Source organism: Chelon labrosus, assembly GCF_963514085.1.
Source record: "Chelon labrosus genome assembly, chromosome: 2".
Classification (NCBI taxonomy): domain Eukaryota; kingdom Metazoa; phylum Chordata; class Actinopteri; order Mugiliformes; family Mugilidae; genus Chelon; species Chelon labrosus.
The window spans coordinates 13463146-13481458 of record NC_140338.1 but is presented as its reverse complement, the minus strand read 5'-3'; the positions used below and the strand labels follow the sequence as shown (position 1 = coordinate 13481458).

Here is an 18313-nt window from a genome sequence, read left to right as displayed (position 1 = left end):
GATAGAGGTGGAGTTTCAAAGGGGCGCGAGATGTCCAAATATACAGTCGACACAGCAAATCACATCTCCGCAGCCACTCCGAGCAGGGGGGGTCAAACCGAAGGTGCGGCTCTGGTTCATTAGTCACAGTGTACACTTGTTCGATTGTCTTTATGTGTGTGTACGTTTGCATCGTAGAGAAAGAGGTCTCTAATGGCCTTCTCTAATTAACTGAGCTCCATGCATACCTGCAATCATCTCCACCACTCTTTTCTATCTTACACACACACTCAAACACACCCACACACACCTCAGCCTGTCAATCAAAACAGCAGTCAGTCTCCCTCTTGCCCAGGAGAGCGCGCGTGTCTGTGTGCTTCTGTTCCTTTCCACAGCAGTGGAGGTCTTTGTAGATTTGTACATCAGACCATTAGAGCAGCAAAATATCCCCAAAGAGATCGGTTTGGAGACTCACGCTCATAGACGTGCAAATACACATGCACACAATGGTACAAATCTATACAAGTCTCTGCATACTTGGTCATCATCAAACGCATAGAATAGAGACGCAAGGCATTGTTTTAGATGCCAGGCATCCTGAGATAAAAAACATTTTGATCCCACATCTGTGGATTTTGTGTCTATAACGACAGGAGAGGTGAGAAGAAGGTATGCAGGCTATCGATGGAGAGAAGAAAAAAAGTATAACAAGGAAGATGAGGAGAAGAAGAGAGAGAGTAGGAGATTGTAGCTGACGTGTACGGTACATACTGTGCTTATAATTACTGTGGCACTTTAAGTGGTATCTCAGCTTTGGGCTCAATAGTTGATCAGCTGCCTTTATCTACTCTAGAGGGAAGGCAGTAATGTCACACTTGTTAATAAATGCTGAACTGCAAAAATAGCTTAAACTATCACATGCATACAGAGTGCTTCATTTTAACAGACAGAGTACCCCAGATTTTACTTCAGTAAAATTAGAAGCACAAAACAAGACACGGATTTTTCAAGAAGTCAATAGAGGCCAATATGTCCTGACCCTAAATGCAGTTAATGGCATCTTTTAGACCTGTTAGTTAGACCTGACTGCATCGTAAATTCTCTTACTGACTCTAAATCCACACAGTCACTTTAAGTTGAAAGCTATTGTTTCAGCTCTCAGAGAAACACTCTAAGTGGTGTCACCTAGGTCATGTCAGCCTGAACCAGACTCCCTCCAGAAAGCACAGAAGACTTTTTCATAGTTTCTTTCTCACAAGCTAACTCGTGAACTGATCTCTTTGTGTAAAATCCCACATTCCAAGTGCGCTGCGTACCGTACTGTACCTCCGTAATTACTGCACTGGCAGGAGTTAATTCAAACTCCTGCCAACAAAGTCCCTAGAAATAAGGTCTCTCGAATACAAGAAAGATGGAAGCAGCTGTTTGAAAATTTCCTTCATAGTTCTGCACAGTAATGATTTGCATTATAGAACATATCCATCCGAATAAAGAACAGGGGTGGTAGGCAGTCATTTTCTCAAGCACTGTGTACTGTGATGTTGCTGAATAGAGCACAAATATAGAGGAGCAATCACACAGAGAGGTGACAAGACGAGACCATGATGCAAACGTAACACCGAACAGAGCTAAGGGAGGGACTGGCTCCAAGTGCTTCACTGCACTGTACACTAACCTCATACCCTTTCATAACCTTAATCATTCATTGTATGTGCGTATTGGGGGAGGGTGTGGGAGTCTGAGTTTGATTACCTCGGCTCGGTGATTGGAGGAGAGCCTGTCTGAGTTTGATTACGTCTCCTGTTGGACTCTCCCCTGGTGTCTGCCATTTTACATCACTCCATTTCTTCCGTTTATCCTCTTTCCCTGTTCCTCCATCAAGCGGGGTTTGTGGCCCCGGGGCCCGGAGAAGTGACAGAGTGGCGTTTGTCAGGAGCTGATGAATAGACTCAGCTGACCTCGGGATAACCTAGAGACTCACTCGAGGTGTCATTTAAGAGAGTATATATATATATATATATATATATATATATATATATATATATATATATATATATATATATGAAAGAAGAAAAAAAGACATGACAAAGTTTCACTTAAAAACTTCTGAAGTATTTTATTAACAGTGTTATGTGCTCATGTGAGAGTGTGTTTTCCAGCAACAGCGCTTGTGTTGTTGTTTTGTGTACGGGGGTGTCTTTGTGTCATTTGTTTCTTTCTCTAATTGTCTTCCCTCCCTTCCAGATGTTTCCTTTCCACATCACTGACTCTTAAACGAGAACCTGCTGTGGATCTTTTTGTGCATGTGTGTAGCTGTATATGTGTTGCTTCAGCTGTGTGTGTGTGTGTGTCTGTGTGTGTGTGTGTGTGTCTTTGCTCCAGGTCCCATCCCAGTTGCTCTGTGGCGCATCTAATTGGAGGTATTTTAGTGTCCCTGGAGAGTGAGTGTGTGATTGTGTTTTTTTTTTTTTTTGTGAGATGGAATGTTTGTGTGACTGCAGTATGCGCTTTCTTTTGTGTGTCGTAGTGTGTCATAGTGTCACAGACCCCGACACCTGCCAACCCTCATTTAAAAGCTTAAAACTAGAGTCAGAGAATCCCCCGTCTGCTTGTTTGCTGTCAGTGTTGCAGTGCTCTTCGTGCGCTCAAAGTGTTTTACATTTTGCTGCATCATGCCTTGGTGGGCTTCAAGGAACGCCATAGAAACCTTTCTAGCCAACATGGCAACGTAATGATCCGTGCCACAATCTGCCTCGCTGTGCTCTACGTGAGTAGACAGTCTGCAGCCTCTGGTGTTGGTTAGGGATTATATCTCGGGAGATTTCAGTGGAACCGGTGAGCGAAGAATACAGACAGACGTGTGGAGCGGTGACTCTCTCTCAGACTTTTTGGCTGGTGACCCCAAAAAACAAAACAAACACCACATTGGATGCTGCGCAGCCATCCACCACCTTCTGATCCTAGCGCAGGTGTAGGCACTGAACGGTGACACTAAATCTTCTTTCCCCCTCTCCCCCTCCCTCTCATATGGCTGCGTTTAATTAATTACCAGCAGAAAATATGGCAATGTTTCGAAGCAGCTGCCAATATTCTTTATTTAACAGCGAGATGAAAATGGCTCAGAGATTTCACGGATACACTCAGATTTTGTCTGTTGGTTTTTTCTCTTATTAGCTAATAGGGCCTTTCGGTGTTGAGAATCTTTTTAGTGAGTTCTGTGCTATAATTGGCAACAGCAGCAGCTCTCTGATAAAAAGGGCACATTTTAATTTGATTTTGTGTAAGATGGTGTTAAAAGATAAGATATAGATGAAATAATCACAGTAATGAGATTTTTATTTTTTATGTTCGGCGCCGAAGGTGGTGAGGTGTGTTACCACAGTGAGAGCCCAGAATGTACAGGAGAGCCTCTTGGTTCACCGGTAGTCTTGTTTCTCAAATGTGGAGGAGTTGCTACTTTTCTCTTTGTTGCATAGTTGTTGAACAAGGAAACAAAGACACCTTGGATTTTGAGAAATTGAGGCGGACATTTTTCATTTTGGTGGGAGGCGGTGTATGCGCTGAATGAATAAAAAAGAAGCTGCAGCCCTACTCATCTTCTGCTTCTGGTTGATGCAGATTCCTCGCTCTGATCGCACCAGGTGTTATGTTCCCAGCGTAGCTGTGCAGAAGAGTATCAGTGAAAACAGCAAGCAGCTTTCAGCAGGGCCAGAAACTTATTTTGGTCTTGTTATTTGTGCATGCTTTTGTTTTAAGGCAACCAGATACAGCACTTGGTGCAGAAAACAGATTTAAATAGGTTCTTTTGAAGCCGTAGCACCAAAGACAACGCCACATGTGCTTCAGACGCACAGTGTGTTCAGGCAACTCCAAATTCTTGCACAGCAGCCCATATTCTGTGACCATCTGAGAGTGCTCTCAAATATTACATGGCTAGATGTACCAGAAAGCTTCCTTTTTGTTGTTGTGGAGCAAATTAGTTTCATTTGTAACTCAAAAGCGTTGTGTCAGTAAGTCTCCTCTATCATTCAAGAAAGCGTGGATGGCACTTTCCCTAAACCATTTTGCATGCAAAACCAACACTTGAGGCAGTAGTTGTATTATTTTCTGAGGTACTAGAGATGATATTTTAGTCACAAGTGAAATGCTGGAATAAATCCTTCGCACTGATGGCCAAAACATTATGATCCACAACAGGCTAAAATGCTACTGGGCCCTCGAGTGCCTCCGAAACAGCTTCAACTCGATAAGGCCTTTGAAGATATCTTGTGGTATCTGGCAGCAAACCGTTTGCAGTCAATCCTTTAAGGCCTGTGAGGTGGTAGCCCCCAGGATCAGATTTGTTCCAGCTCACCTCTGTTACTCTGTTGCCAGTTCATGTCTGGTCCCGGTAGGTACTCACAAGTGCCCAACAAGCCTTGTTGTTTCAGGGGACTGGCCATAACAGGTTTGCTCTCTGAATATACACCAACCTCTCCACATGCCAGTTAGACAACCAGCAGATAACCAACCCTGAAGGGCACAGGATTCTCTGTGGTGCGTTTATTAGCATGTAAACCTTGGAGTATGGATACCAATATCGCACACACATTATTCATCTAACATGATACATCTATTACCATGTGCTCGCTTGGTTAATTTGAGAGATCTAACCTTGTACGAGGATACATTAAGACTACAATGATCTCCTTTGTATTGGAAGTCTGGTAATTTGAAGTCTGAAGATGTGGAGCACACACATGCATAATCATACAAATAGGCACTAATACTCACTGGTTTTGATAAAGAGGCTTGGCTAATGAATCTGTGCTTTGATTAATTCCCGCTACAACGGGTTGTGTCTGGAATTATTATATTCAATATTTCAGTTGCAAAGAGATCAGATTTCTTTCTCTTGATCCCCATCTCCCTCTCTGTCTGCCTGTATCCTCCGTCTCCCTCATTTCTGTCTCTCTCAGTCCCCTCTCTCTGGGTGTAATGAGGCTCCTCTATGCTTCTATAATTAAAACCCCAGTGTACAGACAGAGAGATGGAGTGATGGAAGGATGGACAAGAAACTGAGCCATAGACTCTTGTCAGAGTTACAAGCAACTGTGCGCCTCTGCGTGGATGCTCTACTTGTTCAACCTAGTTGTGGATTTAATTGCAAGTGTGTTTTACGGCATGGACGCACTGAGTGGAATAGGTGCCCATATATGGAGCTTTGACAGAGCGCTTTGTAGATGCACACACCTACTCAAACTGTCCTTAAATGCTCCTCCATTCACAAATAGAAAAGTCAATAGACCTTGACAAAAAGAGGGCAGAAAATAAGAGATGTAGTGAGAGAGTAGGAGTCGGATAAGGAAACCGACAAAAGACGCTGGATGGTTCTAAGAATCAATGAATGAGCAGGTGGTGTGGAGGTGAAGAGGCCAAGAGCAAGTAGACGCTCGGAAAGTTTTAGTCTGACATGGGTTCCTGCCGACATTGTTTACTGCACGGCACAGGTTGTTGTCAAATCTGTAAATCTATAAGTGAGTGGCGTTTCAGCCAGGGTGGACTGTGTGCAGTGGCAGCGAGGGTAAACAAACGGATCTGGAAGGACTCTTTTATGGGAGTGTTTGAACATATCTTTCAAACATACCCCAAAAGGACCTTTAAATGATACATATGTCATCTTTGCTAAATTTATAAAAGACCAGTTGCCTGAGTAAGCCAACAGTTAATATGGTAGCTTGACTATCTTAGAAATAAATTATATATTATTTGTATTTCACAGTCTAAAATGAAGAAGCTTGCTGAAAGCATCGATTCAGCTCTTAATTATTCTGAGGGTAAGTTGGTGAAGGTTGTAGTAATTAGATCATTTAAGAAGATTATTTTGACAGTAGCTCATTTTGGTTTTTGGTTTGTCGGTTTTGAGTATACATTAGTGGAGTGAAGGAAATGGAACAATTCCCGTTGAATTGAAGAGGAAGGGCAGCAGTGTTTAATATAGCAAGCAGAGTTGGGTCTGGATGGACGACGGCGTTGTTATTTTGGAGAAAGAAGGCGGAAACGTAGTTGAGGTTGACTAATGCGCATCTCCAGACAAATACCATCTCAACTCCCTAAGGAAATTAAATGCACAAGCACACACGAAACACACACTATATACTCAATGAGGTGTCAAGTGCACAGATAAGTAGCATTGTGCTAGTGCTTTTAATGATCCTGTCAGTCACACAGTTGTCGTTAACGCCGCCCGCAACCCAAGACTGTGTGCGTGTGTGTGTCAGTCAGTCAGTGAGTGAGTGAGTGTGCATTAACATTTATATTCTGAATAGAATTCCAGCTAAGGCTTCATGTCGGACGCCATGCAGATGAAGGCAGACGTTTTTCCAGTTTTCCCACAGCGCTCGGTAGCAAGCGCTTCAATTTGGTCATTGTGTGAAAATGTGCGAGGCTCCGTGACTCCAAGGGGAGCTACCCAACGGAGGGTGCCATTCATACGCCTGCTTGTAGTAGCATATACTGGCTATATTCAGGGTTTTCATAAACACTTTTCAGAGGACCCGGAATATAAATGGCATATTACTGTGAATGCAAATACGCTGATTGTCTCTGTTTGTCAGAGCTTCCTGCTGGGCATAACAGGTTATTGGGGTAGCAGGCCAGTCAGCAGATGTTAATTTGAAGCAATAGGCGTAGAGGAGAAAAAGAGAGATTGAGGGGAGTGAAACGGAGCTGGAGCCTGATGGAGGAGGGTGGCAAATGAAAGATTAAATTGAAGGAGAAGAAAGATAAAGTATAGGTAAATAGGAGGAGAGATGATGAGGAAGGCAAATGTGTTCAGTGGTAGAGTGGAGGGGACAAAGAGGCTGAGGTCAGTGTGTCATTGGTTGCTTTATTTCTGTTTTGTGTGTGTGTGTGTGTGTGTGTGTGTGTGTGTGTGTGTGTGTACAGTACAATACAGTTTTCTTACATGTTATGAATATTTGTATTTTATGTCATTTAAATTAAGAAACTGGTTAATTGCTCCTGTGGCTCTGCAGGTAAAGAAGGTTGTTCACTAATAGGTTCCTTCTGTGGTACTATGAGGTCACTGGTTCAAACCCCCTCTATGTCCATGAGGTGCACATAACTAAAGCTGCTATCCAGATGCTGAACAATGCTCCAAGTGTGCTCACTGGTTAAATGTAGAGAACAAATTGCTTGTATGTGAACACATGCACATGGCCAATAAATTAGATTTGTTTGTCCTTGTACAGCTGTCTTCATGAGGACCAGTTTGACCATCAGAGTGTTTTTACATCAAACTGCAGCAAATGCTTCTTCATTAGTATAAACCTGAACCTGTTTAAAGTCACTCTAAGTGCTCTGGGGCGGCACACTGGCGAGGTGGTTAGCACTGATGCCTCACATCCATGGAATCCATGGGCTGACTGGGCCTCTCTGTGTGGAGTTTGCATGTTCTCCCTGTGTCTGCGTAGGTTCTCTCCGGGTACTCCGGCTTCTTCCCACCGTCCAAAGATGGTGCTCATTAATTGGTGATTCTAAATTGGCCGTAGGTGTGCGTGTGAGTGTGAATGGTTGTCTGTCTCTCTGTGTTAGCCCTGCGATGGACTGGCGACCTGTCCAGGGTGTACCCCTGCCTCTCGCCCGATGACAGCTGGGATAGGCTCCAGCAGACCCCCGTGACCCTTAACAGGAATAACCGGGTATAGAAAATGAATGAATGAATCTAAGTGTTCTGAGAAACAAATAAATTTCATCCATTCATTTTAAGATGATAACCAGTACCATACACATTATTGACTTTAATGTGCAAAATAAGCTGCTTATATTGTGTCTGTAAAGCCTTTAATACCTGGTGAGACATTGCTCGTACATACAGTTCGTCTTGATTTTCCATTTACTGCATCCCATACAAGTTGACTGCTGTGACATGTTAAAGAATTTTGATTTATTACACCGCTCTCAGTGAATATACCTAAGTTAAGTAAAGATAATGCTTCTTTCTGACACCCATTTCATCCTCCGAGTGACTTCAAGACTGTACAAAGAAATACACGCGCTGGATGACTTGTCAGCTCATTATTTACCTTGGAAACAGCAGCTGACCAAACAGTTTCAATTCAAAGAACTATTTCTCACTTCAACAGATGGAATTTGCTTAGTTGTCAAGGAACTGTAGGTGTTTTGTCAAGCTAAACTCCAGGCATTAACCAGAAGTCGGTGAGAGATTTGTCAGATTTATTTTCTACGCCATTAAAGTCACAGATTCACATTTACTCAAATTCCCACTGATACACAATTACATACGGTATATATACCCCATATGTTCATTAGCTACTTTGAGCTCAGTTGACACCATGTTCAGAACGACTGTGTGGGAGGCGCTTTTTGCAGAGCCGTCTTCATTTGTTCATTCCTCGCTGAAGCGCAGCCACGTTTCACATCCGTAAATACGCACATGTAGCCGTCTAGAAGCGCGTGTGTGTGTGCTTATGTGTTAGTCCTCCGTACCGCCGTGTTATGTGTGGACGTAAGGCAGTGTTTCTTTCTGGATTTCAGTGCAAACAAAGTACTCGCACAGAATTAGGGAAAGGAGACGTAAAGAAAGATGGGAGACGAGGCCAAGCAGAGAAGACACGGGCACAGAAAGGGATCAGGTACCGGAGAAAGTCAAGGCAGAAGAGGTGAGCAGAGAGAGTGCAAACTGGGAAACCTTTGAGGACGATAGAGATGGATAGGAAGGAAGGAGAGGCAGAGTGTAAAAGTTGAAGATTGAGAGGGGATGCTGAAAACAGGAATAGATCAACAGGGCCTTTAATCCAAAAATAGTTTCCGCCTCTCTCCTCCTTCCTTCTCATCCCTACTTACTTCCCTGCCACTCCCTCCTCCCCTGCCTGGTTGTTTGGAGTGATTGAAGAAAAGAAGAGATGTGTGCCACCACCACCACGTGTCCTACACACACTCCCTGGCAGCAGTCTGCATGTGGACATATTGTGGTCCACAGATAGACAGATGATGTCCATTAACAGGCCGTGCTGTCCGAAGCCAGGCGGAACAGCTGCAGTCAGATCGCACTGATCTATCACTGTTCTAATGAATCTGTTATAGCCAGGCCCAACTAATCAATCTCTGAGCCTCTTAATCAATTAAACCATTAATCAGACACAGACCCTAACTGTTCTTGCCCCTCTGAGGAATCACTTTATATATATACCCAGACATAACAACACAGGCACACAAACCTGATCTTACACAGGTAGAAGCCAAGTCTGTCAACATTTAGAAAAATAAGATCGGCCTTTCTTAGTTGCAGCAAGAGGCCAGCACACACGACAGTTTGGCATGTCTTAGTTTGCATTTAATCAGAATACAATACATTCAGGGAAACAAAATGGCATTGTCAGGTGAGGCATTGAACAATAATTATCAAATCTCTTCTGTTTTCTCCACTGGAGCATTTAATTGTTGTGAGAAAATTAGCTTCTCAAATGGGAGGAGGCTGCTTTTCTACTTGTCGTCACTTTGAAATGACTTTTTAAAAGTTTTAGTGTTGTGACTAAACAAATGCTTTCAAGGGGTCACTGAGGGGTATGAATAATACTCATGAACATTTTGCAATATTTTCTGCCATTTTATACACTAATGGTCAGAACACACATTATGATTGTTGTTTGTTTCAATCTGATATCACCTATTTTCAGTCATCCCCCTCAGTTTCTTAATCTTTTCCATTTGGACTATAACTTTGCAAGGCAAACTCAAGAATTTATGATCTTGTAGACTTAAGTCAGTGGCCTGATTATGCAAGTGTGATGGCCTAACCATTGCTCAGTGTGTTGTCTTCTTGGTTTCATCAATTGGCCTATACGTGCTTCTTTCTGGTAGTGTGTAGAATGTCTTAACAGTCTTTGTTGCTTTTCACTTTCCTAATAATAATGAACCTTGAACTCCTTGGCTTGTTATTTATCATTCATTCGTCTTCTGTAACCGCTTGTCCTCCGGAGGTTCGCGGAGGGACTGGAGCCTATCCCAGCTGTCATTGACTATGGGATTGTGGTTATTAAAGTCAAATGGAAATAAGTTAAATGGAAGCTTGGTCTATACTTGTTCCAACAATTATTTAGAGTACTAATGCTTATAGACAGTAACAACTAACCTGTGTGAGATGGGCTGAGCCAAGTCTTGGCTGGAGTCTGTATGAGCCTTTTTGATGTCGACTTTGAGGCATGTCAGTCAGCCTTGTGAACCGTATCTAAAATTAATAGGGGGAAACAGGCCCAAGCAGAGATATATGTTGCCAACTCTTCTCTTGTTTTAAATATTTCTCAAAACAATGAGTAAGGTTTGACCTTTGCATTAGAAGGTCATGAAACCCAAGAGCAGCTGCAGATTGTCTGCAGTGCTCTAAGACAGATGTACCGTCACTGTCTCACCGTACAAAGTAGGTCCATTGATTCTGACTAACTGCCAAAGTTTAGATCGCGACCTTTAGTCTGGGATAGTTTGAAAGTGCCTTAACTGGAAAACAGTGATAATAAAAATAATTTGAACTCGTATCCTTTGAGATAGTACTGTGTACCGTGAACATCTTCCTGTGCACGCTGTGGCATGGTTTTCTTCACGGGGGGTTTCCCAAAGCGGATCAATAAAATCTCAATAAAGAATTCATATTTTTTTATTCTACTCCTGTGAGCGTGTGTCTTAGTCTTCAAGGAACTGCCCAAGGAAAGCAGGACATGTTACCCTCCGCTGATCTGTCATATTCCTCTAGGACTTGTCCCTTCACCCACTGCTGTGTAGTAAACGGCTGAACCGCATCAAAAGCAGGAAAACCTCTTGTTTTTAAAAGAGGCACTTCAAATTCAGTATCTTCTTATACAGTATAGGACCCTTATTTACTTACGACAACATTTCTTCAATAGAACTGGTGAGAATGAAGCAGGGGATAGGGGATAGCCCTGCAGCGTTCTGGATGAGAAAAAGAAAAAAAGGGGGAAACATCCTGGTTTAGTAATGATGCATCTCCTGCTCTTGTCTCTCACGGTCCCTTCTCCATCTGGCATTTCACCCTGAGGTGGTAGGCACAGGACAGGAGAACCAGACACAGCTGCATCACATTAACGCCTCTTTGACTAACACCTTTTGACTTCAACTTCCCCCTCTGTAAGACTTGTCTTTCATCCCTCACTTGCCTTTTAATATCCTTCATTTTCTCCTGCATCAGAGGCTTCCTATCTGTTCTCTTCCTCCTATCACTGGAGCAAAAGCAGTATTCTTCTTTTGAATTGGAGATGATGTTTCTTTTTTATGCCGTCATTAAGCTCACGGTATAATTTGAACGTCTGCATCTATCTCCTTTTTTCATTACATGCTACTCCCGTGTTTTAGGTTCGTTTCATTTATTATTTTGCTTTACTCTTGCATCTTGTTTCTTTGTGTGGATGGATGTTATGAATTTCAACATTCATTCTCTCATTTCTGTGTTTTTTGTTTGGCTCTTGAGTTGGTAAGAGGTAATGTTTAACAAGGAAATTGGTGGGTTTTTATCTCAAGTGCACATTTGAGCGTCGGAATCTGTTTGGGCACAAATAAACCTTAAGTCTTAAGAGATTTAAGAGAGAATTAATTCAGCGTTAAAGGGAAGGAATAGGCTGCACAGAGAGAAAAGCTGTGGATAAACTGACTCTTTCCAGACAGTCAGCAAAGAGAATGTTAAAACCTGGTGACATTCGGGGATTCCTACCAGGATGATTGACACCAACTTTTACCTGAACGTGTATGGGAGACCGGCCAGTGCGTACTGACTGAGCGTGTGTGGGCATGATTGACATGGTAAATTGGAAAGGTCAACTGGTGCTAGTGTTTTGTACAGACAGGTAGACAGCAGACGATTTAACCTTCCCGAGTCCACACTCACGGAAGGAAGAAGAATCCGAGCCAAAGACTGGATTTGGCTCTAACGGAAGGAATCCAAGAGTGTAGGGAAGTATGAAAACCAAAATGTATTATGTAAACCTGCTGCCACTGTTTATATGCGATGTATTAATGATGGCGCGCTTCAATTGTGGTCAGATTTACAAAGTGAGGCACACGGTCGGGCATAAGAAGGGGAAGCATACGGAATAGTAAATTTGAGCGTCTCGGGCCGTCAGGAATTGCTCAGAGGTCTGAGGTCAACACTTCAGCCAGCTTATTATTTTACAAGGCACAAGTGTGTGTATTTGTGTGAGTGTGTGAGTGAGAGCCTTGTGGTTCTCTATATGAATGTGTCAGTGTTGGAAATTGTGTGTGGCCAATGATATGAATTTCAAATAGGGGTGTGTGTGTGTGTGTGTTTTAGAGGAGGAAAAAAAGAAGAGAGAGAATGGGGCAGTGAGATTGACAAGGTAAATTGGAACGGGAAGGGTTTTTGAGGTTGAACTCTGGGTTTAAAACAGCGAAGCGAGACAAAGGAACGACCTAAACGCGCTGCTAAAAAAGTATTCCTTTGCTTGGGGAAATGTGACAGTGGATGTCGACGTGGGCGGATTGGGAAGAACGAGGCAAGGCTGATTCTCACCCAGGGGGAGGGCTCGCTCGCTGTTTGTAGATGGAGGGAAGGAAGGAAGGAAGGCCTGGTGGGGCCGTTTGTGTTGGAGGAAGGTGAATCATGGGGTGGTTTTTTTTGTTTTTTTTTGGTGTTCCAGCAAATCGGTGACCCACAGCTGGAGACTGACAGGTCAGCACCTGCACAGGTCAGCTGGAAAGGTAACGCAGTGAGATGTGACACACAGAGCAGCAGCAGCAGCAGCAGCCTTTACACACATAAAGACGGGTACAACGCACAGGACTGTTGGGTTGAACAGCACAAGAACACACAAACACTGTACTTATTCCCTGTTGTACACAAACACGTAGAAGCCCTGTTGTGCGGCGGCACACACACACAACGGCAAGCACAGAGGACGTGGTGACCTGCTTGTTTGTAGGTCCTTCAGGCAGCAGAATACACAACGTTGAATTTATGAATACAAATCATCCCAAAGGCGAAGACACTCTCAGGCACACACTAATATTTTCACATCACCTCTAACCATATTTTAGACACGTCATGTTTATCTCAACTTTGAGACTGAGTGGTGGCCGGTTTGATGTAAAGGCAGAGCCGAGCAGGTCAGGACCCACCCAGGACCCATGTGGAAGCACACACACTAAGACGATGATTGATCCAAGGCGTTTGAAAGGGTTCATCAGGGATAGGGAAGTCACAGGAAAATGTCTAGCGGATCCGGCTCTGTGAACGTCAGATGCTTTGTTGTGTTGTGAACGCACACACTCCCTTGCTCGCGCTCTCTCTCTCTGTTGTCCCCTGATGTCCCCTTTGTTTCTCTGTTCCCGTTTGAAACTGAAGATGACTCAGAATGACACATCATTTGAATGCACACACACAAATGTGCACCCCCCCCCCCCCCCCCCCCAGACCAAATCCAGCCTGTCCCTGTGTATGTGTCTGTTTGCATTTGAGTGTGTTGTTGACCCCCTTTTTTAGACTCTACGAAACAATGGACCTTCCAATACGGCTACGTGAAAGCACAATCCGCACTCTAATTAAACTTCTATGTTTGGCTCTGTGAACAGTACGTCTAGACATTTCGTTTTGTTCTGATTTTTAATTGCCGATGCTTCCCTTTCTGATATCAAAACAGAACCTGACGTAATATGATATACGGTTGAATGTGTTCAGCTTCTACTTTATACCGTGTACCTAACTAAACTAACACAGTCTAAAGCTGTCCTAAAATAAACCGTACCTTCAGGTAAGTTTTCAGCCATTTAGCCTGCCGTAACTTTTGTGCAGTAGTCACTGCTACAGAAAATGATGCAGGACAACTTCAGTATTAATGCTATGGATAGTTTTATTTATCAGTTAACAGAAATCAATCAACCCTCGTGGTAGAATTGCAGGTTTCAAGGAACTCGACAGGTTGGTTGTTCCAGCTTTTTGCAGAACTTGAAAACCAATGCAGGCATTCATTTGAGAAGCTGTGCTGTATTGTATTATACTGATAGGTGTTTTTAATTTCTAATAAACAAAAAAGGCAATGAAAAGGTTTTAAGGTTAAATGTTTTATCACAATCAACCCTAAGAAACGGCTTTTTAACATTTGCACCTTCATGCAGCAGTGTGCATTGGTTGTTCTTTTGGGATCATTTGTTCTTTTTTGTGAACATCGATTACCTTCCCCTTCTTCCACAACGCTGTTGTTTTGTTTGTTTTTCTTAATTTTTCCTCTGCCCAATGTTGTATGTATCAATGTACGTATAAATATTAAAAATACCTCGGTGCAACATCTTCAATAGCCATAGGAGAACTTGTGTCAGTAAAATGCAACCTACATGTGGTAAAATGGTTGTTTAATTACTTTCTGAACAAGATTCTGAATTTGACCAGATACTGGATGCCAACTTTCAGTACTTGACAGTTCAGTACTCATTGCCATGGGCCGATTTCACTCTGCGCTGTTCTGTTTTATCTTGTTTTCATGTTCAGTGCCTAGCCCTAATCCATGAACAAATTCAGCTTAATTTCGAGCAGAAACGATGAAAACTGTTGAACTGTTGAACTGTTGATTCTTCACTGTTGTGTCAGTGTTTTATAGCTTCTTTATGGATTCTTTATAGGTTTGTGTTTCCTCATCAGCTGTCCTGCTCGCTCTTAATCACTTGTGTATGTGTCTAAAAAAACTTTGCACTGATGCTGATGTGATACATCTGAATCTAAATAAGGGCCCAGGCGGACATTTTCCACCGCACACTCGCAGATCGAAACATAAACACATGCTTACGCGCTCCTAGCATCGGAAAGTTGGGGCGGTAACTGAGTGGCTGGGCAGAACTGTGAAGGGCTAGTGTATTGATAGATGAACGGTGTATGTAGATTTCTGCTGGTAGAATGTCAGTACCATCATTTTTTCACAGCCTACAGTCTTGCTACCTACAGACTTATGATAAATGCTAGGAGAAAAGCAGAGGTGGAAAGATAGAAGAGGAGAAGAAAAGAGGGAATGAGAGAGGCAAAATTTGGTAGCTGGCAGTTGATGGATGGGCTGCAAACAGCTCGTCTTCTCTGGCCTCCATGATAACGTGGCGTTCTCTTTTCCTCTATGTCTCCTTCACCGTGTCATTAATTTCTCTGTGTCTTGCTTTTTGTCTGTATTTGTTTTTTTCCCCTTCTCAGGAAAGGAGCCTCCCTTATCCGCTTTGCCTCCAAAACTGTGTAACGCCTTAGAGCTGCTGATTTTTAAAAGCCTGTGTTTTCTTTTGCTTCTTTTAAAGTGTATTTGGTAAATATGGCTTTTTGCTCAGGAAGTGCTCAAAATCTAAATTATATCTCTTCCATTTCCCCCTTCCCCTACCTCATATCTCCCCTTTTCTCTGACTTCTTTTCATCTCATACTCTGCGGCTGATGGACAGTTGGCAAGAAAAACCGCGGGTCAACAGGTAAAGAACCCATTTACATTTGCATTATCTCCGCTGCTCTTTCTCTGTGAGTCCTCCTTTCTCTCTGTCTATCTAAGCAGAGACAAAAGTTGCCAGGACGCTTAGCTCTCACCATAAGGTCAGAGCTAAGAGCTGCACAGCTAAATGTTTCGCTGAAGGTCATGTTGGCAGCAGCAGTGATGGGTACATGCAGTCAAATATGCTCCGCCAGTTTCACACTTTCTGCCTCATGACGAGGAAACGTTGAGCTTAGCCCCTGTAACCTCAAGCCTGCTCCGTCTATTGATTGGTACGAGGCAAAGTAGTCTGATGGTGGTCAATTGTCGTCTGACATTTGGTTTGTAATGCAATTTCTGGTTTTAGCGTGCCTTCTGAACTATATCAAAGCAGCATAGTGTTTACACTGCCTGCGTAGTGAAAGCACCAGTGAAGAGTGCTTCAGTTCTGTGTCCAAATTGTAATCTTGTGAGCCTGTGTTAATTAATCTCTAAAAATAGTGGCTTTTTATTTTCTTGTGAAACATAAAAGTAGCTTGACGGGCTACTCAGGGGACTAGTACAGTAAAAACACTGCCCAAAAACACTGTAGGAAGGTGGATGTCTGCAAGCGCACTTTTTCAATGCCCAGTTGCATCAAAACATTCGTATCTACCCCACACATTTATTCAATAACGTTGTATTCACTGCAACCAACTGCCATTATCACTACAAATTAATAAATCATAGCAACGTTTGAGGAAACCTACCAAATCCTGACACCTGCTATTTTTATAGTCCAAGGTAAATAAGCCAGCCCATGTATGGACTTGTCTATGTGTGAGACCCTCAACCAAACACACTCCACAAGCTCAGCATTGCAGGAAGTGTGGAGTGACGACGACAACAACTTCCCATCTAGGGAAAATGTTGACTTACAGTAGACACTGCGGGCGGATGTTGGGGTGCTTGGTGGGACTTTTGGAGTGCTACGTGAACAGCAGCAGCGATGGCGGTGGCAGCAGGTGACAGTGTAGCTTTCAGCTGTTCACACGGTGAGCAGAGGAACCCGGGGGCTGAAGAACTCTGCCACACTGACGAGGGTGCAGAGGATATACAGTGTGTTGGAGCGGGAGCCATGTGAGTGTGGTGGAAGAGAGGAGGGTTAGTCAAGTTAGTCAATTTTGCAGGCTTCATCAAACTTTTTAACTCATTTAGTGACGGCATCACACCTCACTAGAAGACTTCCTTGCTCAATGCAGATACACACTGGGGCAAATGCAAATAGATTATATTTATTTAATATTGATGTATTGTGCTCTTGTTCTTTTGGAGTAATAACCACAGGAAGATGTTTTCAGTTGTTAAGAATATTGTTGAATGTTGTTTTCAGAGGCAAAGGTATTATTGCTCACTTTTCCCCACTATACCAGTAAAGCTTGCAGGCATAAATCAACTGCACATGCACTTATTTCAGTATAGTGATGATGAAATGTTACCTCATTATGCCAATTTCCTTTCGTCAAACAGCTTAAAAAAACACCAAAAAACTAATATGATACTCAAAATGAATCAAATGATCACTGAGGGTTTAACTTGAGTCTGCCTCACCATCCCTGCTGCCTGTTTCCTGTTTCTTCTTCTTCCTCTTTTGATTCCCCATCTCCTGTTTCCATCACTTGAGGTTTGGCAGCTGAAGGAAAAGATGAATATTTCAAATCGGGCATCTCTCACTGTCCCCTCACTGCCTCGCATTGCCTGTGTCTGACTCCCCTTGGGGCTTGGATCTTTAACTCTTGGTGTGGCATTGTGTGTGTTAGGAGCGTGTGCGTGTGGCATGCCTTGACTTGTGGTTTTATATCGGCATTCTGAGGCAAGTGCACTCAGACGATGACACTTAGCTGTCAGCATGCAGCATTAATGAGCGCAGTGACGCGCACAAACACTCGCCCCACTCTCACACTCATGCGCTATTCTCTAGAGAGATCAGCAAATAATCACCTTTTCCTCTCCATTTATTTCTGTACACGCTGCAAAAAAAATATACCATTTTTTAAAAAATAAATAAATAAATTCTTTTTTAAAAGCTTTTTTTTTAACTTCTTATATCCGGTACCCTTCTCTTTGACCTTTCTTTACTTTTTGGCTTCCGTTTTCTAAACCTCACTGTCTTTCTCTCCCTCAAACTTTTTGTCTCAGTTATGTGGTCTCTCTGTGATATGTGCTAGCTGGCTGTGAACCCTGCAGACACATATCTGACAACTCTATTAATACACAGTCAGCTCACACCAACTTCCGACTTTGTGCATTTGCGTGTGTGTGAATGCAAAGAGGGGCGTGTGTGTGTGTGTGTGCGCGCGCTCAGCCTTCAGCCAATCCCTCTGCTCTCGAGGCCTCCGCAGAGATTTGTCTGAAAATCTTAAAACACACAGATCTCCAGTCATAGAAAGATCATACGCACACACACTCCGGCTTACTCACTGACACTGTTGGGAGTTTAGAGTGACTGACAGATTTAATGGGAGAACAAGCTGTAATCTGAGAGAATCCATTCAAAGAGGGATTTTATTCTAATCTGCGGATGGAATAGCCTTTCATCTCTCTCTCTCTCTCTCTCTCTCTCTCCCTCTCGCTCCCTCTTTCTCTCTACCTTTCACCCTCTATTTATCAATCTCTATCTCTTCTCTGCCCTAAAGCTGTCCCAATCCTTTTACCAGCCCTGCTTCTCTCTCTTTTTTTTTTTTTTTTTTATCATTCCCATCCTTGATTTAATTTGGGATTTTTCTGCTTCCATGTGAATAACACACACACACACACACACACGGGCGAACACAGCTGTGTCACCTCAGCAACACTTTACTGTCAATCAGCAGTGATTGCGCTGACGAGAGCATTGTAA

General features: G+C 43.0%; 1 protein-coding gene across 1 annotated transcript in view; it reads left to right on the top strand.

Moving 5' to 3' along the window:
• LOC311496872 (protein sidekick-1-like) overlaps positions 1-18313 on the top strand; it is a 127878-nt gene that overhangs the window by 30654 nt on the left and 78911 nt on the right. Inside the window, exon 5 of the mRNA XM_084556889.1 lies at positions 15413-15439. Within this exon, the coding sequence (XP_084413015.1) occupies positions 15413-15439 (27 nt within the window). The remainder of the gene's footprint in view (positions 1-15412; positions 15440-18313) is intronic.